Source organism: Bufo gargarizans, chromosome 4, assembly GCF_014858855.1.
Source record: "Bufo gargarizans isolate SCDJY-AF-19 chromosome 4, ASM1485885v1, whole genome shotgun sequence".
Taxonomy (NCBI): domain Eukaryota; kingdom Metazoa; phylum Chordata; class Amphibia; order Anura; family Bufonidae; genus Bufo; species Bufo gargarizans.
The window spans coordinates 51,048,743-51,074,135 of NC_058083.1; the positions used below are offsets into that span (position 1 = coordinate 51,048,743).

General features: G+C 45.4%; 1 protein-coding gene across 2 annotated transcripts; it reads left to right on the forward strand.

Moving 5' to 3' along the window:
• The first annotated feature begins 352 nt into the window (after positions 1-352).
• On the forward strand, positions 353-24,172 carry CCDC25 (coiled-coil domain containing 25). Of its 2 annotated transcripts, XM_044291050.1 has the most exons (11): positions 385-418; positions 1,914-2,000; positions 5,463-5,541; positions 6,766-6,813; positions 7,392-7,431; positions 11,636-11,687; positions 16,119-16,194; positions 17,503-17,606; positions 19,150-19,352; positions 22,649-22,694; positions 23,532-24,172. In XM_044291050.1, exons 3-11 carry the CDS (start codon positions 5,517-5,519, stop codon positions 23,559-23,561), a joined length of 624 nt encoding a protein of 207 aa, XP_044146985.1. In that variant the 5' UTR covers positions 385-418; positions 1,914-2,000; positions 5,463-5,516; the 3' UTR covers positions 23,562-24,172. The 2 variants fall into 2 exon arrangements, with proteins under 2 accessions (XP_044146984.1, XP_044146985.1); XM_044291049.1 differs by lacking the exon at positions 1,914-2,000 and having other exon boundaries at positions 353-418.
• The last annotated feature ends 1,221 nt before the right edge of the window (positions 24,173-25,393 follow it).

Here is a 25,393-nt window from a genome sequence, read left to right on the forward strand (position 1 = left end):
CTCCATCCCCTACACACAGCATTATGTGTATCTTTAGTGGGCTATAGATATTGCCTGTAGGGCTCCACAGGCTTCTATGTACTTCCTCTTATTTCCTTCTATGACTTCATTTATTATTTACCAAAAGTGTTGAACAAATGGAGTTTTCGGAGGAGAATTAGCGCAGACATCAGCTGAGCCTTGTGACTGGACCTGGTCTGTCTTGTCATACGGCTCCTGACCTGCAGATGGCAGTGTGTCTCCACGAGGTCCATTATTATCAATGCTGTCTAGCGTCGTGTGATTCCACTCCCGGCCTGCAGATGGCAGTGTTCCCGCTGTCGCCTTCTGGTGTACTATCCTTAGCTCTTCTGCGGTTGGTCTGTCGTCACTTCCGGTTGGTGTGCCGGGCAGGAAGCGGACCGTTGTTGAGATTCCGGTGAGTCCAGGGGGAGAACCGGGTGGTTGTCATGGTAACTGCTGAGGCTACCAGAAGGCCGACTTGTCTAAACCGGCGCCTGGAGCACCACAAGTGCCAGCATGTCCGTCTGGGACTTGCGGTGTCTGCTGTCAGTATCACAGTGTATCGCCTCATGTATCTAAGCTCCCAGTCAGAGTCTCCAGCGCTGGCTCAGAGATGTGATCCGGCCTGTGATTCCATAGGGTTTTCTTCTGTTCAACATCTCTGCTTCATGTCAGTGAACAGGAGGGTTCATACTGGCAGCTTGCAGGCATCGCTAACTGGTCCCCGTCCTGGAGGGCAGCACTGACACATTGTAACAAACCCAGCAGCTGGGTGACGTCAGGACAGAGTGACGATCTCTGCGCGATGCCCGTTGGTTTCTGCGATCGATTAACACGCCTGTGAGGTCTATGACATATCGGACTTCGAGGGTCTGTCCACCTGGTGCTGGGGTATCGCCCGTGGTGACGCGGGGCGGGGGAGATTGTAAAGTGACCGGAGGAGACGGGCGGGTAAGTGTGGAGGTAGGTCCTCGGCGGCGGTCAGGTCTGACTCCTGGGACCCCCACCAATCGGCTGCTTGGACCGCTGATGTCACTGGAAGAGGTTGGAATGGCGCGGCCTCTTCCGTCAGCTGATCGGATTCCCTCCCGTGGATAGGGTCTCCTGCGCCGGCCGGCCTCAGCAGTGAAGGGTCCACAAGCGGCACGAGACCCCCCAGTGACGTACCGCCTGCGGACATCGCACCGCCGTAGGGTTGTTGTGACAGCAAAATTTTGATTCGATTTCGATACCATAAAAAAGTATTGTGATACTCAGTACCCAAAAGTATTGGGATACTCGATACCCCAAAAATAAAACACCAAAAAAGCCGCGTGCATTCCACATAAAAAAAAATATGGTGAATCACGCTGTTTTAATTTATTTTTTGTTCCGGTAAACGGACAGCATTTGTACACTGTCGCTGATCCGTCTCACAAATGCATTGCAATACTGGATCCCTCTGTCCGTTTGTCATATGGACAAACGGATCCGTTTCTATTTATTTATTTTTCACATTTTTCCTGGTTTGCGCATGCGCAGACTGGAAGGACGGATCTGGCACTAATACATTCCTATGAAAAAAAAATGCCATGGTAACCGATCGGAGCCCCAGGATTACACTGCTGGGGCTCCGATCAGAAGCTGCCACCAATGGAGGGGAGGGGAGGGACCCTGTGGCCACTGCCACCAATGAAGAGGAGGGGAGGGGACCCTGTGGCCACTGCCACCAATGAAGAGGAGGGGAGGGGACCCTGTGGCCACTGCCACCAATGACTTCAATACTTTTCTCCTCACCTCACACTGCACGTGCAGATTGTTAAATCTCCTTACCCTCACAAGGGTTGGGTTTAGGGTTATGCCCCCCAAGATGGCTGTATCGATACCGGGACAAAAGTATTGATTGGGTATCTATATTTCGATACCCGCAGCAACTCTACACCGCCGAGGCCAGTCATTGGCTGCAACAGCGCACGTGACCCAGTCCATGTGAAGGGGACCACAGAGCGGTGGGGAATGTAAGTATAGATCTCATCACAAGTACGGGGTATATATATATATATATATATATATATATATAGCAAAACTCCTGGACAGTTCCTTTAACCACTTCAGCCCCGCTAGGTGAATCCCCCTTCATGACCAGAGCACTTTTTACACTTCGGCACTACACTCCTTTCACCGTTTATCGCTCGGTCATGCAACTTACCACCCAAATGAATTTTACCTCCTTTTCTTCTCACTAATGGAGCTTTCATTTGGTGGTATTTCATTGCTGCTGACATTTTTACTTTTTTTGTTATTAATCAAAATTTAACGATTTTTTTGCAAAAAAATGACATTTTTCACTTTCAGCTGTAAAATTTTGCAAAAAAAACGACATCCATATATAAATTTATTGTTCTACATGTCTTTGATAAAAAAAAATGTTTGGGCAAAAAAAAAATGGTTTGGGTAAAAGTTATAGCATTTACAAACTATGGTACAAAAATGTGAATTTCCGCTTTTTGAAACAGCTCTGACTTTCTGAGCACCTGTCATGATTCCTGAGGTTCTACAATGCCCAGACAGTAGAAAAACCCCACAAATGACCCCATTTCAGAAAGTAGACACCCTAAGGTATTCGCTGATAGGCATAGTGAGTTCATAGAACTTTTTATTTTTTGTCACAAGTTAGCGGAAAATGATGATGATTTTATTTATTTATTTATTTCTTACAAAGTCTCATATTCCACTAACTTGCGACAAAAAATAAAAAATTCTAGGAACTCGCCATGCCTCTCACGGAATACCTTGGGGTGTCTTCTTTCCAAAATGGGGTCACTTGTGGCGTAGTTATAGTGCCCTGGCAATTTAGGGGCCCAAATGTGTAAGAAGTACCTTGCAATCAAAATGTGTAAAAAATGGCCTGCGAAATCCGAAAGGTGCACTTTGGAATATGTGCCCCTTTGCCCACCTTGGCTGCAAAAAAGTGTCACACATCTGGTATCGCCGTACTCAGGAGAAGTTGGGGAATGTGTTTTGGGGTGTCATTTTACATATACCCATGCTGGGTGAGAGAAATATCTTGGCAAAAGACAACTTTTCCTATTTTTTTATACAAAGTTGGCATTTGACCAAGATATTTCTCTCACCCAGCATGTGTATATGTAAAATGACACCCCAAAACACATTCCCCAACTTCTCCTGAGTACGGCGATACCAGATGTGTCACACTTTTTTGCAGCCTAGATGCGCAAAGGGGCCCAAATTCCTTTTAGGAGGGCATTTTTAGACATTTGGATCCCAGACTTCTTCTCACACTTTCGGGCCCCTAAAAAGCCAGGGCAGTATAAATACCCCACATGTGACCCCATTTCGGAAAGAAGACACCCCGAGGTATTCAATGAGGGGCATGGCGAGTTCCTAGAAATTTTTAATTTTTTGCATAAGTTAGCGGAAATTGATTTTTTTGTTTTTTTTCTCACAAAGTCTCACTTTCCGCTAACTTAGGACAAAAATTTCAATCTTTCATGGACTTAATATGCCCCTCACGGAATACCTTGGGGTGTCTTCTTTCCGAAATGGGGTCACATGTGGGGTATTTATACTGCCCTGGCTTTTTAGGGGCCCTAAAGCGTGAGAAGAAGTCTGGAATATAAATGTCTAAAAATGTTTACGCATTTGGATTCCGTGAGGGGTATGGCGAGTTCATGTGAGATTTTATTTTTTGACACAAGTTAGTGGAATATGAGACTTAGTAAGAAAAAACAAAAACAAACAAAAAATTTCCAGTAACTTGGGCCAAAAAATGTCTGAATGGAGCCTTACAGGGGGGGGTGATCAATGACAGGGGGGGTGATCAATGACAGGGGGGGTGATCAATGACAGGGGGGTGATCAATGACAGGGGGGTGATCACCCATATAGACTCCCGGATCACCCCCCTGTCATTGATCACCCCCCTGGTAAGGCTCCATTCAGACGTCCGTATAACTTTTTACGGATCCATGGATCGGATCCGCAAAACACATGCGGACGTCTGAATGGAGCCTTACAGGGGGGTTATCAATGACAGGGGGTGATCAGGGTGATCACCCCCCTGTCACTGATCACCCCCCCCCCCTGTAAGGCTCCATTCAGATGTCCGCATGATTTTTACGGATCCATGGATACATGGATCGGATCCACAAAACACATGCGGACGTCTGAATGGAGCCTTACAGGGGGGTTATCAATGACAGGGGGTGATCAGGGTGATCACCCCCCTGTCACTGATCACCCCCCCTGTAAGGCTCCATTCAGACATCCGCATGATTTTTTACGGATCCATGGATACATGGATCGGATCCACAAAACACATGCGGACGTCTGAATGGAGCCTTACAGGGAGGTTATCAATGACAGGGGGTGATCAGGGTGATCACCCCCCTGTCACTGATCACCCCCCCTGTAAGGCTCCATTCAGACATCCGCATGATTTTTTACGGATCCATGGATACATGGATCGGATCCACAAAACACATGCGGACGTCTGAATGGAGCCTTACAGGGGGGTGATCAATGACAGGGGGGTGATCAGGGAGTGTATATGGGTGATCACCCGCCTGTCATTGATCACCCCCTGTAAGGCTCCATTCAGACGTCCGTATGTGTTTTGCGGATCCGATCCATGTATCCATGGATCCGTAAAAATCATGCGGACGTCTGAATGGAGCCTTACAGGGGGGTGATCAATGACAGGGGGGTGATCAATGACAGGGGGTGATCAGGGAGTGTATATGGGTGATCACCCGCCTGTCATTGATCACCCCCCTGTAAGGCTCCATTTAGACGTCCGTATGCGTTTTGCGGATCCGATCCATGTATCCGTGGATCCGTAAAAATCATACGGACGTCTGAACGGAGCCTGACAGGGGGGTGATCAATGACAGGGCGGTGATCAATGACAGGGGGGTGATCAGGGAGTTTATATGGGGTGATCATGGGTGATCAGGGGTTTATAAGGGGTTAATAAGTGACGGGGGGGGGGGTGTAGTGTAGTGTGGTGTTTGGTGCGACTGTACTGACCTACCTGTGTCCTCTGGTGGTCGATCCTAACAAAAGGGACCACCAGAGGACCAGGTAGGAGGTATATTAGACGCTGTTATGAAAACAGCGTCTAATATACCTGTTAGGGGTTAAAAAATTCGGATCTCCAGCCTGCCAGCGAGCGATCGCCGCTGGCAGGCTGGAGATCCACTCGCTTACCTTCCGTTCCTGTGAGCGCGCGCGCATGTGTGCGCGCGTTCACAGGAAATCTCGCGTCTCGCGAGATGACGCATATATGCGTGACTGTGCGCAGGGCTGCCACCTCCGGACCGCACATCTGCGTTAGGCGGTCCGGAGGCGGTTAAGGACCGTGCTTAGAGCATTCCCCCATCATTCATTACTTCGCTGATGACTTGCCGTCTGTGAGACATTAACCATTGATGAGCCAGTGACTTGTGTTTCCTTCCGCAGTTGTTCTTCTTCCGCTGGGTCACGTGAGTGGAGGCGCAGTCCTCAGGGGGCGCTATGGTTTTCTACTTCACTAGCAGTGGTAAGTGACTGGGGTGCTGTGTCATCGGTGGCTCTGCCAGTAACACCAGCTAATGCGCTGCTTCGGTATCACCACACCCCCTTATCATTCCCTTTCCAGTCTGCCAGGGCCAGCACTTTGCTTTCCAGTCTGCCAGGGCCAGCACTTTGCTTTCCAGTCTGCCAGGGCCAGCGCTTTGCTTTCCAGTCTGCCAGGGCCAGCGCTTTGCTTTCCAGTCTGCCAGGGCCAGCGCTTTGCTTTCCAGTCTGCCAGGGCCAGCGCTTTGCTTTCCAGTCTGCCAGGGCCAGCGCTTTGCTTTCCAGTCTGCCAGGGCCAGCGCTTTGCTTTCCAGTCTGCCAGGGCCAGCGCTTTGCTTTCCAGTCTGCCAGGGCCAGCGCTTTGCTTTCCAGTCTGCCAGGGCCAGCGCTTTGCTTTCCAGTCTGCCAGGGCCAGCGCTTTGCTTTCCAGTCTGCCAGGGCCAGCGCTTTGCTTTCCAGTCTGCCAGGGCCAGCGCTTTGCTTTCCAGTCTGCCAGGGCCAGCGCTTTGCTTTCCAGTCTGCCAGGGCCAGCGCTTTGCTTTCCAGTCTGCCAGGGCCAGCGCTTTGCTTTCCAGTCTGCCAGGGCCAGCGCTTTGCTTTCCAGTCTGCCAGGGCCAGCGCTTTGCTTTCCAGTCTGCCAGGGCCAGCGCTTTGCTTTCCAGTCTGCCAGGGCCAGCGCTTTGCTTTCCAGTCTGCCAGGGCCAGCGCTTTGCTTTCCAGTCTGCCAGGGCCAGCGCTTTGCTTTCCAGTCTGCCAGGGCCAGCGCTTTGCTTTCCAGTCTGCCAGGGCCAGCGCTTTGCTTTCCAGTCTGCCAGGGCCAGCGCTTTGCTTTCCAGTCTGCCAGGGCCAGCGCTTTGCTTTCCAGTCTGCCAGGGCCAGCGCTTTGCTTTCCAGTCTGCCAGGGCCAGCGCTTTGCTTTCCAGTCTGCCAGGGCCAGCGCTTTGCTTTCCAGTCTGCCAGGGCCAGCGCTTTGCTTTCCAGTCTGCCAGGGCCAGCGCTTTGCTTTCCAGTCCGCCAGGGCCAGCGCTTTGCTTTCCAGTCCGCCAGGGCCAGCGCTTTGCTTTCCAGTCTGCCAGGGCCAGCCTTTCCAGCCAGGCTTAGAGGGCCACACTTATAAGTCCAGGTCCCTTTCAGTAACCTCATCCTACCCCGATAGGAGCATCGCGATGTCACACCTTGCATCAGTCTCTGATCATTTCTCTTGCAGTTGTCTCCCTGCCATATACGATATACATGGGAAAGGACAAGTATGAAAGTAAGTGACCGCCATCACCGGAGGAGGGGGGTATACCGCTGACTAGTAGTGGGGGAGGGGCAATAACTTATTAGTCTGTCACCAGCCAGATCTCCTTATATTAGAGCTTCTATCAGACCACAGAGGAGCAGGAGGCTGTATGTACAGCACCCAGTATATTACCAGTGACCTGCTCCTACCTCAGGACCAACTGCAAGATACATGTAAGGCCTCATTCACACGTCGGTAGTGTGTTTTGCAGATCCACAAAACACGGACACCGGCAATGTGCGTTCCGCATTTTGCAGACCGCACATCGCCTGCACTAATAGAATATGCCTATTCTTGTCCGCAATTTCGGACAAGAATAGGACATATTCTATTTTTTTCGGGAATGGAATTGCGGACCCGGAAGTGCGGGTGCGCAATTCTGTATCCGGGCTGCACATCATGCGGCCCCATAGAAATGAATGGGTCCGCAATTCCGTTCCGCAAAATGTGGAACAAAATTGCGGACGTGTGAATAGGGCCTAAATAACATGACTGACAGCGCCACCTGCTGATGACATACAGTTTACATTTGCTTTTCCTTCTTTCAGATGAAGACCTCATAAAATATGGCTGGCTGGAGGATATCTGGTATGTCGTCATTATATTCTTGTACATAGGAGCAGTATTATAGTAGTTATATTCTTGTACATAGGAGGCAGTATTATAGTAGTTATATTCTTGTACATAGGAGCAGTATTATAGTAGTTATATTCTTGTACATAGGAGGCAGTATTATAGTAGTTATATTCTTGTACATAGGAGCAGTATTATAGTAGTTATATTCTTGTACATAGGAGCAGTATTATAGTAGTTAGATTCTTGTACATAGGAGGCAGTATTATAGCAGTTATATTCTTGTACATAGGAGGCAGTATTATAGCAGTTATATTCTTGTACATAGGAGCAGTATTATAGTAGTTATATTCTTGTACATAGGAGGCAGTATTATAGTAGTTATATTCTTGTACATAGGAGCAGTATTATAGTAGTTATATTCTTGTACATAGGAGCAGTATTATAGTAGTTATATTCTTGTACATAGGAGCAGTATTATAGTAGTTATATTCTTGTACATAGGAGCAGTATTATAGTAGTTATATTCTTGTACATAGGAGCAGTATTATAGTAGTTATATTCTTGTACATAGGAGCAGTATTATAGTAGTTATATTCTTGTACATAGGAGCAGTATTATAGTAGTTATATTCTTGTACATAGGAGCAGTATTATAGTAGTTATATTCTTGTACATAGGAGCAGTATTATAGTAGTTATATTCTTGTACATAGGAGGCAGTATTATAGTAGTTATATTCTTGTACATAGGAGCAGTATTATAGTAGTTATATTCTTGTACATAGGAGGCAGTATTATAGTAGTTATATTCTTGTACATAGGAGCAGTATTATAGTAGTTATATTCTTGTACATAGGAGCAGTATTATAGTAGTTATATTCTTGTACATAGGAGCAGTATTATAGTAGTTATATTCTTGTACATAGGAGCAGTATTATAGTAGTTATATTCTTGTACATAGGAGCAGTATTATAGTAGTTATATTCTTGTACATAGGAGCAGTATTATAGTAGTTAGATTCTTGTACATAGGAGGCAGTATTATAGCAGTTATATTCTTGTACATAGGAGGCAGTATTATAGTAGTTATATTCTTGTACATAGGAGGCAGTATTATAGTAGTTATATTCTTGTACATAGGAGCAGTATTATAGTAGTTATATTCTTGTACATATGAGCAGTATTATAGTAGTTAGATTCTTGTACATAGGCGCAGTATTATAGTAGTTATATTCTTGTACATATGAGCAGTATTATAGCAGTTATATTCTTGTACATAGGAGCAGTATTATAGTAGTTATATTCTTGTACATAGGAGCAGTATTATAGTAGTTAGATTCTTGTACATAGGAGCAGTATTATAGTAGTTATATTCTTGTACATAGGAGGCAGTATTATAGTAGTTAGATTCTTGTACATAGGAGCAGTATTATAGTAGTTATATTCTTGTACATAGGAGGCAGTATTATAGTAGTTATATTCTTGTACATAGGAGCAGTATTATAGTAGTTATATTCTTGTACATAGGAGCAGTATTATAGTAGTTATATTCTTGTACATAGGAGCAGTATTATAGTAGTTATATTCTTGTACATAGGAGCAGTATTATAGTAGTTATATTCTTGTACATAGGAGCAGTATTATAGTAGTTATATTCTTGTACATAGGAGCAGTATTATAGTAGTTAGATTCTTGTACATAGGAGGCAGTATTATAGCAGTTATATTCTTGTACATAGGAGCAGTATTATAGCAGTTATATTCTTGTACATAGGAGCAGTATTATAGTAGTTATATTCTTGTACATAGGAGGCAGTATTATAGTAGTTATATTCTTGTACATAGGAGCAGTATTATAGTAGTTATATTCTTGTACATAGGAGCAGTATTATAGTAGTTATATTCTTGTACATAGGAGCAGTATTATAGTAGTTATATTCTTGTACATAGGAGGCAGTATTATAGTAGTTATATTCTTGTACATAGGAGCAGTATTATAGTAGTTATATTCTTGTACATAGGAGCAGTATTATAGTAGTTATATTCTTGTACATAGGAGCAGTATTATAGTAGTTATATTCTTGTACATAGGAGCAGTATTATAGTAGTTATATTCTTGTACATAGGAGCAGTATTATAGTAGTTATATTCTTGTACATAGGAGCAGTATTATAGTAGTTATATTCTTGTACATAGGAGGCAGTATTATAGTAGTTATATTCTTGTACATAGGAGGCAGTATTATAGTAGTTATATTCTTGTACATAGGAGGCAGTATTATAGTAGTTATATTCTTGTACATAGGAGCAGTATTATAGTAGTTATATTCTTGTACATAGGAGCAGTATTATAGTAGTTATATTCTTGTACATAGGAGCAGTATTATAGTAGTTATATTCTTGTACATAGGAGCAGTATTATAGTAGTTATATTCTTGTACATAGGAGCAGTATTATAGTAGTTATATTCTTGTACATAGGAGGCAGTATTATAGTAGTTATATTCTTGTACATAGGAGCAGTATTATAGTAGTTATATTCTTGTACATAGGAGGCAGTATTATAGTAGTTATATTCTTGTACATAGGAGCAGTATTATAGTAGTTATATTCTTGTACATAGGAGCAGTATTATAGTAGTTATATTCTTGTACATAGGAGCAGTATTATAGTAGTTATATTCTTGTACATAGGAGCAGTATTATAGTAGTTATATTCTTGTACATAGGAGCAGTATTATAGTAGTTATATTCTTGTACATAGGAGCAGTATTATAGTAGTTATATTCTTGTACATAGGAGCAGTATTATAGCAGTTAGATTCTTGTACATAGGAGGCAGTATTATAGCAGTTAGATTCTTGTACATAGGAGCAGTATTATAGCAGTTATATTCTTGTACATAGGAGCAGTATTATAGTAGTTATATTCTTGTACATAGGAGGCAGTATTATAGTAGTTATATTCTTGTACATAGGAGCAGTATTATAGTAGTTATATTCTTGTACATAGGAGCAGTATTATAGTAGTTATATTCTTGTACATAGGAGCAGTATTATAGTAGTTATATTCTTGTACATAGGAGCAGTATTATAGTAGTTATATTCTTGTACATAGGAGGCAGTATTATAGTAGTTATATTCTTGTACATAGGAGGCAGTATTATAGTAGTTATATTCTTGTACATAGGAGGCAGTATTATAGTAGTTATATTCTTGTACATAGGAGGCAGGATTATAGTAGTTATATTCTTGTACATAGGAGCAGTATTATAGTAGTTATATTCTTGTACATAGGAGCAGTATTATAGTAGTTATATTCTTGTACATAGGAGGCAGTATTATAGTAGTTATATTCTTGTATATAGGAGGCAGTATTATAGTAGTTATATTCTTGTACATAGGAGCAGTATTATAGTAGATATATTCTTGTACATAGGAGGCAGTATTATAGTAGTTATATTCTTGTACATAGGAGCAGTATTATAGCAGTTATATTCTTGTACATAGGAGCAGTATTATAGTAGTTATATAATTGTACATAGGAGCAGTATTATAGTAGTTATATAATTGTACATAGGAGCAGTATTATAGTAGTTATATTCTTGTACATAGGAGCAGTATTATAGTAGTTATATTCTTGTACATAGGAGGCAGTATTATAGTAGTTATATTCTTGTACATAGGAGGCAGTATTATAGTAGTTATATTCCTGTACATAGGAGCAGTATTATAGTAGTTATATTCTTGTACATAGGAGCAGTATTATAGTAGTTATATTCTTGTACATAGGAGCAGTATTATAACAGTTATATTCTTGTACATAGGAGCAGTATTATAGTAGTTATATTCTTGTACATGGGAGCAGTATTATAGTAGTTATATTCTTATACATAGGAGGCAGTATTATAGTAGTTATATTCTTGTACATAGGAGCAGTATTATAGTAGTTATACTCTTGTACATAGGAGGCAGTATTATAGTAGTTATATTCTTGTACATAGGAGCAGTATTATAGTAGTTATATTCTTGTACATAGGAGGCAGTATCATAGATGATTGTCAGTAACATCTAAAGGACTCACTCCCAGTATCATAGATGATTGTCAGTTATTACATTTCGGTATGAGAGGTCCCAGATCCCTGTGATCAGCCGGCCGCCCCTTCACCTCCATTCTGCTGCCTGTGCTCTGTACGGATACATCACCTTGTGTCTTGTCTCCGCAGGTTCCATGTGGATAAGCTCTCCTCTGCTCACGTTTACCTCCGGCTCCAGAAGGTGAATATTACTGCACTTGAGGAAAGTCACATGTTGTGTCTGTTGGACAAATACACAGATCTAGCAGAGCCGAGGCTGTCGGTTTCCACACATTACAGGGACGCTCTGTGGGGCACCAGGATTGTAGCCGAATTAGCAGCAGATAACTGGTCGACCTGCCTTTCTCCTTGTGCTTTAGACTCTATTTCGCCCTTTGCTAGACAAGGTAGCGCGGCTTAGAGGAAAAGGGCGTGAGTACCGCAGTGCACCTGGGTTTTGGTGCAAAAAAATTTGGTTTAAGATAATCCAACCAAGAGCAGGCATGGAACTAGAGAAAAATCTCTGAAGACGCATCAGGTTTATAATGCAGCGCGCCCTGTGATTTATTTGCATCGTCACCCTGTGAGCTGTCTACACTGACGACAGGTTAGGGAATCTGCCTATGAGATTATGTAGTGGTGTGGAAGAAACATATCCATGCACATTTAACTCTGCTACATCTCTGCTCCTCACCATGTAAAGTGTTGTTTTTAGTTTACAAGGAGCAATCTGACAAAAGCTGGGAAGATGCAGCGAATTCAAAATCTGCTCGTCTTCCCTGCCTTTCCACTATCTCTGCTTGCTGTTCCTCAGTCCTAGTGCCGCACTGTTGTGTTCTGCTGAGATGTGGGCAGCGGTGACGAGTTTCAGTGCATCAATGTAGCAAAAAGACCGGCACTTCGCAGGATTTCAATCAGGAATTCGATTTATTGGTCATATATTATTATTTCATAGTGACGCGTTTCAGCACCAGTGCTTTCTTCAGACTATGTACAAACATCTCACAAGGAAGCTTTAAATAGACAAATGAAATACAGAGGAACTGACATACAATGTGTCTTGTTTTCTTTGATGTATCCTGCTTTTTTATTAATTAGGTATGTAGTTACAAAAGTATTTTCTTTTTTTCCTAGCGGAATTGATTACCAGATGAATAGGATAACATCCCACTATATACTTTTCATTATATGGCCTATTATCGTCAATGAGGGGGAGGAGTCTTGCTGATGATGTCAGTTTCTCTGTATTTCATTTGTCTATTTAAAGCTTCCATGTGAGATGTTTTGTACATAGTCTGAAGAAAGCACTGGTGCTGAAACGCGTCACTATGAAATATGTGACCAATAAATAGATTTCCTGATTGAAATCCTGCGAAGTGCCGGTCTTTTAGCTACATTGTTTCACTGGACGCCAATCCATTGACACGTGCACCGCAACTCCGACCTGTTATCTATTGAAAAGAGTTTCAGTGCATGTCAGGAATAGATTGGCAAATTACTATCCGTCGATCCATGTTGTTAAAGGGGTTGTTCGGCCAGATATATATATATATATATATATATATATATATATCGATGACCTGTCGTCAATATCTGCTCCGCGGGGGTCCGACACCCAGCACCCCCACCGATCAGCTGTTTGAAGAGGAGGCGGCGCTCCATGCGAGTGCCGCTTCCTGGTCATTACACTGCGCGTCATCTTGGAAGCGCGGTGTGATCACAGCTGCTCGCTCCTTTCATGGATATACGGAGTGGTTGTAATTACACCACCATCCACCGGAGACGACGCATAGTGTAAAGACCAGGAAGCGCCGCTCATTTGGAGCAGCTGATCAGCAGGGGGTGCCGGGTGTCGGACCTCCGCCCATCAGATATTGATGACGATAGGCCATCAATATAAATTTCTGCACAACCCCTGTAACCCCTTTTGCGAGTTTCAGTTTTATATTTTTTTTTCTCCCCCTGATGCAGGACAAGTTGTCTGATGGCATTATTAAATATTTCCTGCAATGTAATGGAAAGCTGGGAAAAAATTCCAACTGCGCTGGGATTGGGAAAAAATAGCGCAATTCCGCCACAGTCTCCTGGGTGTTCCCTATGCAGTAAAGCTGACCTGCGGCCTTCAGTCTCTGGGTCATTACGATTAAAGTGATGCCGCATTTGTGTAGTTTTTCTTATGATTTAATATTTAGAAAAAGAATAACTTTGAAAAAGAATATACATTTTTCTTTTCATCGCCATATTCTGACCCCCATAACTTTTTTTATAGTATTTCTACATTTTTGTGGGGGGTTTAGTGGTTTTTATTGATACTATTTTGGAGTGTGTGACATTATGATCACTTTTTATTTACCGTAATCTTTTTGGGGAGGTGAATCAACAAAGAAACTGCAGATCAGCATTTTTTCTTTTTTTTGTCCGTTAAGGGTACTTTCACGCTAGTGTGAAAAGAACTGATCAGTTTTATCCCCATGCATTCGGAATGGAGAGCAATCCGTTCAGGATGCATCAGGACGTCTTCAGTTCGGTCTTTTTGCCTTTTCAGGACAGAGATAATAACGCAGCATGCTACGGTTTTATCTCCGGCCACAATTCTGAACACTTGCCGGAATGCCGGCATTTTTCCCTATTGAAATGCATTGCGGTCTGCGCATGCTCAGTCCGCAAAAAATGTGAAAAAATAAATGCCGGATCCGTTTTTCTGGATGACACCGGAGAGACGGATCCGGCATTTCAATGCATTTGTCAGACGGATCAGGATCCTGATCCGTCTGACAAATGCCATCAGTTTGCATGCGTTTTGACGTATCCGGCAGGCAGTTCCGGCGACGGAACTGCCTGACGGAATCCTCTGCCGCAAGTGTGAAAGTACCCTAACCTGTTCACCGCACGGGATGAATACGTTTGTGTAAATAGTTTGTGCGTTTTGGCACCCTGCTGTGCTAATTATCTTTATTTTTTTATTGTTTTTTATGTATTTTATCATTTCTACCTTCTTGTGTAATGCTCTCTCTAGTATGTCAGCTCCAGTGCCCAGCATTGTCTCCTCAATCACTGCCTGCAGAGCTGTGCAGCTGAAGGGGTTAAGAATCCTAGCAGAGAGTAGACGGCAGTGAACAGGGGTTTTTTTTTTTTTTTATTGCACTTTTGCCTTCATCTGATTACTTCTCTCATAGGCTGTAATGAATTACTCAGGCAGAGCTCCAGAAGAAACATTGCTGTGGCAGACCTTCAGAAGGCTGATTTGGCAACCTACCAGCTTCTTGGATCGAGGCATGGAGGAGCCTCTCGGGCTTCTGGAGCACAGCATTACTCGGAAAAGACTGATCAGATTCCGTGGTCACAACTGAGCATGGCATCTGAGGAGTTGAATGTCTGTGATTGGCGTTATCGCCGGTTATGGACATTGCTTCCTGTTGTCTGAGCAGGTGTCATGTTTAAAAGCTGGACCTCTGCCGTACACATACATTGCGAGTCTGTTAGGGGTTACACGGTTAGTCCAGCCTTTTTAAGTGATGGCCTATCCTCAGGTCACCTCTGTGAAGCTCCGTTTCCTGGAAGTTGGCACCAAAACTACAGAGCACTGTCAACATCCCAGTGGACAATACTCGCACATACAGCACTGCTCCTGCAGACATCAGTGGGAGCAGTGTTGGCCACTACAACGTTGACAGTGCTGTAGAGTTCCGGCACTGACATTCGGTCGCAACAGCTCATTGTCGCAGGTGCGCGGGTTGTCACACCCCACCGATCAGCTTGTGAAGGCCTATCCTGAAGAGAACCCCTTTAAAGGCGTTTTACACTTATTTCTTACCGATCAGCAGGGGTCCTGGGTGTCTGAGAATCGGCCCTCGCGGTAGCGCTACGGCCTTCTCACTGTTTCCTGCAGTCCAGTGATGTCACAACAATTTCACGGCCCTACTGAAGTGATCGGGGCTGAGCCTAGGCCAGTGAAATAGTCGTGATGTCATGGACTCCAGGAAATAGCGAGAAGCCACCCAAAAAAAACACATAGAACCCCTTTAAGGAAGCGGAAAAAGAGACTTACAGAAGTTGTGTCACTTCATCAAGTGGCATTTATTCTGTAAAGAAAGTTAATACAAGGCACTTACTAATGTATTGCGATTATCCATATTGCCTCCTTCGCTTGCTAGATTCATTTTTCCATCACATTATACGTGGGTCCACCACGTAATCCATCAGCTGTGGCCGTGCTTGCAGACTATAGGAAATAGTGCCGGCCCCTCTAGTGGCCAGGACTGTGGGAGCGCACATAGGCTGGTGTATTTCTTATAGTAGTCAAGCACCACCACCGCTGCTGGATTGCAGGGTGGCCGTAACCATGGAAACAAGCAGTGTATAATGTGATGGAAAAAATGAATCCAGCCAGCAAAGGAAGCAATATGGACAATCACAATACATTAGTAAGTGCCTTGTTTTAACTTTCTCTACATGATAAATGCCACTTGCTGAAGTGAGACGACCCCTTTAACATCCAAGGGGTCATGGGCGCCCTATTCACTGCTGCTTACAGAATCATGGATAATTTCAGGGTCATACAGACGGTTGAGGAGATGCCGGGCTGACCACTTGGCCCTTGTATAATAGGAATGTGACTAATTGTGTGTTTTAGGGTCAGACGATAGACGATATCCCAAAAGACGTCCTGACCGACTGCGCCCAGCTGGTGAAGGCCAACAGCATCCAAGGTACTACCTTATGTCTAAAGTGTTAAAGGGGTTGTCTGGGATTTTACTATGGATGACCTCTTCTTAGAATAGGCTGTCCTCTTCAGATCCAAGGGGGTCCGGCATTGCTGTTACCAGGGAGCTCCTGCTCCATCCGTTGTCTGACGTTCTGGCTGATCTGGGGAGATGTTGGACTCCTGACATCAGTATTAAAATCATAGAAATGCCTTTTAATCCACGTTCCACGTCATTCACCGTGTGTTGACTTGAGGTGACGTCAGTGCAGTTGTGTTGGCCTACAAGCTCATTGCTTCCACATATGTAGAGTTAATCACCCACTGCGTTAATAGGACGCCTTCACTGAGCCGGGCCAGGAAGTGTTGTCACAGTCTCCTTTTCACTGGAGGCCGGGAATGAAACACCTGATTATTTCTTCTCTCAGTGGGAACAGTTCTGACGGTGGGAACTTACTGCATTGGTGCCTGCTGACCCCTTGGAGGTACCGGTAACAGTCCTTCAAGGGGCTTTCTGAGTTAATTAAAAGCTTTGCAGAAGGTAAAATGATGAGCGGATCCTCACATGCTGCTTCCGTGACTCCGGTCCTCTTCGCCGTCATTTGTGTGCAGAGCGGCAGCAGTGACGTCGAGTTATACAGCTGACAACCACTGCAGCCAATCGCTGGCCTCGGCTTTCTTGTGCTTTGTACAGCTAAGGCCAGTGATTGACATGTGTGAGTATAGGCTCATTATTTTAGAACATTGAGTGGCTTCTGCGCAAGGTCCCCTTTCTCGTCACTTTGTGAATAGTGGATAATTTCACATAACCGGTATACCCCTTTAACCCCTGACTGCGTGACACCGTAAGGAGAGGGACCGGGCGTCCTGGGAAAAGTCGTGTGACTCCTGGCTTTCGTGAATGGGGCCTACAGGAGTAAGGATCCATTTAGGGGTCACGATAATCAAAGGAGAAGACTGGCACTCGCTAAAATAGATGCAATGCTTATTTTTATTGCCACATGAACCAAGTAAGTGACGCGTTTCGACTCTGTCATCAAGTCAAAGTTTGACAAAGACTCGATTACAGAGTCGAAACGCGTCACTTACTTGGTTCCTCCATGTGGCAATAAAAAGGAGCATTGAATCTATTTTAGCGAGTGCCGGTCTTCTCCTTTTTGTATCTGCGGGACGCCGACCCTGGACTGAATAGTGGAGTGCCGGCTGTTTCACTTTGTGGTCTCTTACGATAATGTCATGTCGGTGGGCGCCGATGATGACTTGATGTTCTGGAAAAGCCATAATGTCTTTTTTTTTTTTTTTCCCCTCCTTCCAGGCTGCAAAATGAACAACATCAACGTCGTGTACACCCCATGGGCCAATCTGCGCAAAACCGGAGACATGGACGTCGGTCAGATTGGATTTCACCGGCAGAAAGATGTAATTCCCTCAGAATTGAATGTAGAACTGTCAGTCCCTGTTAGGAGCGATGCAGACTTCGGCAGGCTCCTCGCATTTCAGCCATGTTCAGTAACCACCTGGGCAGATCCTCCTTCCTCTCCTCCTGCTCGCTGTGTGTTGTGACTGGAGCTGCTCGAAGCACGGTCCTAAGAGCTCCCAGGGAACTCGGATTCCATGGGGAGGAAGAGGATGGTTTGACTGTGAAGACGTACAGAACGCAGTGATGAGAAAGCATCAGGGCAGCTTAAAGGGGTTGTCTAGGACTAGAAAAACTGTGCTGCCTTCTCCCAGGAGGAGGAATCTTGCTCAACCTCATTCATTTAAATGAAACTGAGCTTCAGTAGTGGACGCCACTTATGGACGGGTGCTGGGGTCTTTCTTGAAGGAAGCATCCATGTTTTCCTAACCCTGGAAACCCCCTTTAAAAGTGTCTGTTGCACATTGACTTAACCTACCTTGTGCGTTCAGGGCAAATTGAGATGTTCAAGAAGGGTCCGGTGCACTCATCAGATGGGTGGTCTTACAGGCTCGTCAGGTCATTACAAATTATGTGTGGCCTAGTGCAGAAGGAAGCGGTCTTCTGATTAGCACCAGAGCTTCTCCCACTTCGTTATGTGGCCTCCGTATGTTTAAATCTTCCTTTCCAAGACCCCAGATCATTTTAACTCCTGATTGGGCAGTATAAAGAGTGACAGTAATATTCCAAGCTGTAGGAAACCTTTTCACATGTATACTGCCATGTGTCCAGCAGATGGCGCAGGGCATCCGCAATGTGAACGCAGCAGTGTGAGTTATAAGGAATTTCAGAGACCGCACCTTCACTGTTGGGGTCCATTCACACAACCTTATTTTCAGTCCTCCTCCAAACTGCATTATTTGCGGATCGGATGTGGACTTATTCATTTCAGTGGGGCCGCAAAAGTTCCAGACAGCACACCGTTTGCTATCCGCATCCGTATGTCTGTAAAAAGATAGAGCATATCCTTCTCTTTGTAGTCTGATCCTGCAATCATATTTCCTTCTTGTTGTCCTTTACAAATGTATGTTGGCACAAAGTAGGGAACACATGGAAGAACGCCAGTTTGTAGTCTATTACCATGGAGATGCACCATCTATATAGGAGCCGTAGAATTATAGCAAATTGGGTTGTGAAGGTTGACATATCCTTTAAAGGGGTAGGGGCATTTACAGTTTAAAGGGGTTGTCCCAGTTTAGGGGGTAAGTATCCATTAGGTTCTCCACCCATTTGTTACTCTGTATGTATGGAGCTGAGGTTGGGCATGCTCGCTGCCACTAATTCATTCTCATGGGACAGCTGTGTACAGATCTTGGCTATCCCCAGTCTCGTAGAGAATGATGCTGTATCACACGTGCTCATCCTCCGCTCCTTTCATTCACTGATCTTGTATCCCTCATACTCCTGATCGGCCGGGTTCCCATCAATCTGTGGATAGGGGATCAGTTAATATCTCGGTGCAGCCCCTTTGAGGATTTCATAGACCTCACTCCTTGTCCGTTCCAGGTGAAAAGTATAAACGTCGAGAAGAAAGCCAATGAGATCCTCAATCGGCTGGAGAAAACGAAAGACGAGCGCTACCCCGACCTAGCGGCAGAGAAGGAATCTCGAGACCGGGAAGAGAGGAACGAGAAGAAGGCTCAGATCCAGGAGGTTAAGAAGAAAGAGAAGGACGAAGTGAAGAAGAAGAGAGAGATGGAAGAGCTCAGGTGACGTGACCACCCTGGTTATAAATCTAGCACTGAACTCCTTCCCGTGTCGGGGGACATTATTCTGAACATGGATTCCTGAGGTGAAAGGAGGGTGATAGATGTTACTCTACACCTCGTAGACTTTCCTGGTGTTCGGACCAGGTCCGTCCACCGGGGATCGTGACTGTGTCATACTACTAATGCGCGGGGGAGTGCAGTGTCATGAGTGTGACTGGTGTTCTGGAAGAGGTCACAGTCATAAACCGAATGAAGTCCTTACAGGTCGAGTCAAATCAAAGGGGAGTCCAGTCTGAGTGTGCGAAAGCTTAACCCCTTCCTGCACCTCCAAAGGACCTAGCTAGCGTGCCTTCACCTACTACTACTACCACGTCAAGATGATCGACTGGGTACTGCCCATGTGATCGCTGGTGTAATACTCAGCCACACATTAGCCATAATTTCTACCCCAGCAGTTAAAGGGTTAGGACTGTGAACCACGTGTGTTATCACCCATTGATCGCTGAGTCCAACTGCTGGGATCCTAACCAGTCATTACAACAGGGGGCGCTCGACTCCCCGTGCGAGTGGAGCAGTAGTGCACGTGGTGACCCCCCCCCCCCCCCACAACATTTGCTATTCTGCAGTCCCGTAGACAAATACCCTGCTGCTTCCTTCACACAGGCACCCCATGTTTTACCAGTCCTGTGGTTAGAGGGTGACCTGCCCACCCCTTTAACCCTCACAGTGCCACAGCTAAGCCTGATCACGGCGATGTACCAAAGAGGGAACCCCCTTTGTTCCTTGAGGACATATTTCTGTGCACAGTCACAATATACTGAGTACGCCAAGTACCAGTACGCCAAGAAAAAAAAGATTAACTATAAATGAACACCCCCCCATTCCAAAAAAAAATAAAGTAAAAAAATTAGACAATAAAAAATGAGATCCGCAATGTAAAAAGTAAAAAAAAAAACATGGTGGAATGTACATGGAGAACAAAACGGAAACTAATCTATCTATATATATATATATATATATATATATATATATATATATAAGGCTCCTTTCACACCTGCGTTCAGGTGTCCGCTCGTGAGCTCCGTTTGAAGGGGCTCACAAGCGGCCCTGAACGCAGCCGTCTGGCCCTAATGCATTCTCAGTGGAGGCGGATCCACTGAGAATGCATCCGTCTGCCAGCGCTCAGCCTCCGCTCCGCTCAGTGAGCGGACACCTGAACGCTGCAAGCAGCGTTCGGGTGTCCGCCTGGCCGTGCGGAGGCGAGCGGATCCGTCCAGACTTATAATGGAAGTCAATGGGGACGGATCCGCTTGAAGATGACACCATATGGCTCAATCTTCAAGCGGATCCGTCCCCCAATGACTTTCAATGTAAAGTCTGAACGGATCCGCTCAGGCTACTTTCACACTTAGAAATGTTTCTAAGTTATAATGCAGACGGATCCGTTCTGAACGGATGCAAACGTCTGCATTATAGGAGCGGATCCGTCTGATGAAACATCCGCTCCGAACGCTAGTGTGAAAGTAGCCTAAGAAGGACCTATATATGTATGTGTGTGTGTATGTTCCGCGACCACTCAAAAACGCAACCATCCATTTTAACGAAAATTGGTATACACATCCCTTGCTACCTGAAAAGAAATCTTGTGGGGTCACAGCTCTCTAGGACGTACCGTTCCTGAGATATTCCAAAAAAATGACCTGCAATAAGTCGCACAACACATAGGGCCCAACTACACTGCTACAATTTTTATAATGATAGTCTATGGTGTCGCACGGCGACATGTGACTTGCTGCGAGTGCGACGTGACAGTCGCAAAAAAATTTATCTTGGATGGATTTTGCTGCGACTGTCACGTCGCAGTCGCAGAGTGTCACATGTCGCAGTGCGACACCATAGACTATCATTATAGAAATTGTTGAGACAGAATGTTGCGCGACACATATAGCAGTGTAGTTGTGCCGTATGTGTCGTGTGCCTTATTGTCCGAGACACATGTCGTCATGTAGCCCTAGCATTAAAGGGGTGGACCCTGTGGAGGTCACTGTTAATGCAGCGGGGTACTGTGGAGGTCACTGTTAAGGGGGTGGGGTGCCGTGAAACTCACTGTTAAAGGGGCGGGCTGCTGTAAACGGTCAACGTTAAGGAGATGGGCTGCTGTGGAGGTCCCATGAAAAATTCAGAAAGACCAATATGGCTCGGCGTTACAGGGTTTGAAGAGATTGTCCACTTTGGACAATCCCTTTGTTGTTAGAAGTGCTCTTCCCACTATAACGGGGATCACAAGGTGTCCGGCTGCTGGAAACCCCAGAGATCAGCTATAATCTTAAAGGGGTTATTCAAAGTGTAAAACATGGCCCCTCATATAAGTTATACTTACCCCGCATTGCTCCTGATCTCCGCATGTCCGCCACTGTATCTGCCCGTCGTGTGGATCAAAACATCCGGTAATGGTGGCAGAAGGGGAGCAAATAGCAGGCTGCGACAGGGGCCAGCCTCCCTGGAACTGCAGGTGACACAGCGGCAGCCGTGAGGGGATCAGGGGCGACGTGGGTGTCGGGGAGTGGGGTAAGTATAATCAATATAAGGGGCCCGGGCATGGGGGGCATGTTTTAACTGATGATCAGGAGGATATAGAACCATAGTGGAGGGGCAATCACTAGAACAGCAGAAACTGATCATATTCTTAGTATCCTTCTGTGTAATGCTGGAGAGAAGATGGAGGTGGTAGTCACCTGATGGTTGTCATGACTAACATCCAACAGGGTGTAGTGTTCTGTCTGCTGTGTACATTCCTGTCCGTTATATACTTCCCGTGTACATCCCTGCCCGTTATATACTGCCCGTGTGCATCCCTGCCCGTTATATACTCCCCGTGTGCATCCCTGCCCGTTATATACTCCCCGTGTACATCCCTGCCCGTTATATACTCCCCGTGTGCATCCCTGCCCGTTATATACTCCCCGTGTACATCCCTGCCCGTTATATACTCCCCGTGTACATCCCTGCCCGTTATATACTCCCCGTGTACATCCCTGCCCGTTATATACTCCCCGTGTACATCCCTGCCCGTTATATACTCCCCGTGTACATCCCTGCCCGTTATATACTCCCCGTGTACATCCCTGCCCGTTATATACTCCCCGTGTACATCCCTGCCCGTTATATACTCCCCGTGTACATCCCTGCCCGTTATATACTCCCCGTGTACATCCCTGCCCGTTGTATACTCCCCGTGTACATCCCTGCCCGTTATATACGCCTGTATGCTAACACTATGTATTTTCTGTCACCAGGAATTACACCTCATTGATGAAAACAGAGAATATGTCTACCAATCAGGTAGGTCCTGGACCTTTCTAATAGACATCTCCGGTTGCTGCCAGTGAATGGCAATCGTCATGTTTCCATCCAAAGTCTGAGAACCACTCGTCATCTCTTCCCGCTCACAGGGTGGCTTGACTTGTTACAGTGTAAGAGTTAGAGCGTAGGCTGATACACTGTAACAAGTACTTCAGCTTTGTAATGTGGCTTCATCATGTCCAGAATGTAATTATGAAGATTTAGGTCTTTTGTTAAAACGAGAAAAAACTATTAAACAGCAAGAATGGGAAAACTGTAAAAAATAAAGAAGAGAACCCCCCCCATATGTCACTTGGCTCCCTGTGCCGCTCCCGAGGATGAAAACATCCAGTGTCAGGGGTGAGCAGCCAATGGCAGGCGGGGACGAGCCTCCCTAGTGTCACCTGCGATGCTAGGGAGCCTCGTTTCCGCCTGCCATTGGCTGCTCCCCCCCCCCTTTTCCAAACATTGGATATTTTCATCTGCGCACTGGGACAAGCAGGAGCGGGGTAAGTATATTCACTGTGAGGGGCCCGGCATTTTTATAGTATTGGATAACCCCTTTTAAGATGCTTTTATTGGGGCATGTCTGTGGTCTCCACCCCACTATCCACCATTAGTTACTTTCCCGTTTGTATTGTCCCCAACAGATAGCACATTCCTTCTTCCCAATCCTCTTCCGCTTGGTCAAACCCAGTTTGCCATGCCCCGCCCCCGAGGATCCTGTTTTCTTTACATCAGCCCTACTACTATCACAGTGCACAATGTTAATGGGAAACGGTTATCAGTCTGGCTTTTTTGGCAATGGTAAAATTCTGGTATTTGGTCTTCCCACAGGACGGCAATGACTCCGACGACTTCATGTAAAGCCGACAGCGCCAGTGGTCGCAGATACATGGACTATTTTACATTGGTCTGGGGACCGTCTACTCAATGCCAAAATAAAGAGAGCCTCTGCATTCAGTACCTGCTTTACTTCTCCAGCCTGACTCCATCAATCCCTCCAGGGAGGGAGGGTTTGGCTGGGCAGGTGCCATCTTCATGTATCATGGAGAGCTTTGGGGGTGGAGGAGTTTCCTAAGACGAGGGGTTTGTCCTATGCATATAATGGGAGCTGGCAGGCTCCTGCAGACCGCCCATGCCTGTATCCTCCACAGATTCCATACACCCTGACGCGACTTCATAAGATGTCCACTGCCACACGTTATGAACTCGACCGCCCGTTGGCAGCTGCCGGAAGCAAGACTTTAACTATTTTAATTTTCTCGACAGCTGACGGACATCAGAAAGTGAAATCTTATTTTTTTTAGATGTCTCTTCCGATGCCTACAGTCTTATTTTAGTTTGGTCTTTTGGATGTAGTCCCTGGACATCACTGACAATATTGGCCTCTTCGTGCTGCACGTCTCGGTTTGGATGCATGGAATGGGAGAGTTTGCAAATAAAGTGCTGACCTTAGTACGGGTCGCTTCTCTATGTACTGCTATCCACTGTGCACTCATGTACAGACCTAATGGAGAAACGTAATGCCCCTGGTGGTCCAGTAGGAGGCACCGTGACTTATATTTTCTGACATTTAGGTGGTCTAGAGGGTGGCAGGAAGGTTATGTAGAAGTGCGTAGATGGTTATATTCCTGGTGTCCAAGACTAGTTTCACAGTAGCGTTCGGGAGATCTGGCAGGCTGTTCCGGCAAGGACCATCCTGCTGGATCTCTCTGTATCCGGCATTGATGGACGCTACATGAATGCCATCCGGCATTAAAGAGTCTGCAGTAAGGGTACAGATGGCTGTTAACCAGTTGGGGTGTGTCCCTGCACAGTCTGACAATGGCAGCACTGATTGGATAGAGTCACACTGTGCAGGGAGACCACCCCAACTGGTTACCTCCCCTCTGTACCCTCACTGCAGACTGCTAGCATTTCATTCATAAACTTCTAGTAGAAATAATAGAGGAACGGTACAAGGTACAGCCATAAGGCTAGATGCTCCAGAATTGTTATTACATGGGGAATGCAAGTAATTACTAAGGGTCCATTCACACATCCGTGTGTGTTTTGCGGGTCCGTAAAACACGGACACCGGCAATGTGCATTTTGCGGACCGCAACATTGCTGACACTTAATAGAAAATGCCTATTCTTGTCTGCAATTGCGGACAAGAATAGGACATGTTCTATTTTTTTCAGGATCGGAATTGCGGACCCGGAAGTGCGGGTTCGCATTTCCGGATCCGGGCCACACATCGTGCGGCACCATAGAAATTAATGGGTCTGCAATTCCGTTCCGCAAAATGTAGAACGGAATTGCGGTCGTGTGAATGGAGCCTTAAAGAGACATGTCAGGAGAGGGGACGGGTCCTCTGTAATGTAGCTTCTGGCAACGCCGGACACAGAGTGGGCAGGCCATTCCTTCCCAGAACTGCCTGCCAGATCTCCCAAATACTAGTGTGAAGCAGGCCTAATGTGGGTGTTATGTTGCCTTTTGTTCTATGGCATGGTTGCAAAGATAGGTTATATTCTTATTGTGGATGGAGAGGTAAGTTATATCTGCTGCTTTCATTCTTTTGTGTTCACGTGGTTAGGAGAATCTGGTGTCTAGTGGTTGGCTGCTGTGCCATATTGTCCCTGTCCACTTGTAGCTTTAGGACCTAGTACTTTGCAAGAGGGAACAGACCCAGGGCACCTCGAGCAGAAGGACTG

Bases quoted from the DNA above. Each gene is read 5' to 3' on its own strand.
- CCDC25 (XM_044291049.1), top strand. From the start codon at position 5,517: ATGGTTTTCTACTTCACTAGCAGTG. The intron at 17,607-19,149 runs GTAATTCCCTCA...TGTCCGTTCCAG, and splicing joins GATTTCACCGGCAGAAAGAT to GTGAAAAGTATAAACGTCGA. The intron at 19,353-22,648 runs GTGACGTGACCA...TTCTGTCACCAG, and splicing joins AGAGAGATGGAAGAGCTCAG to GAATTACACCTCATTGATGA.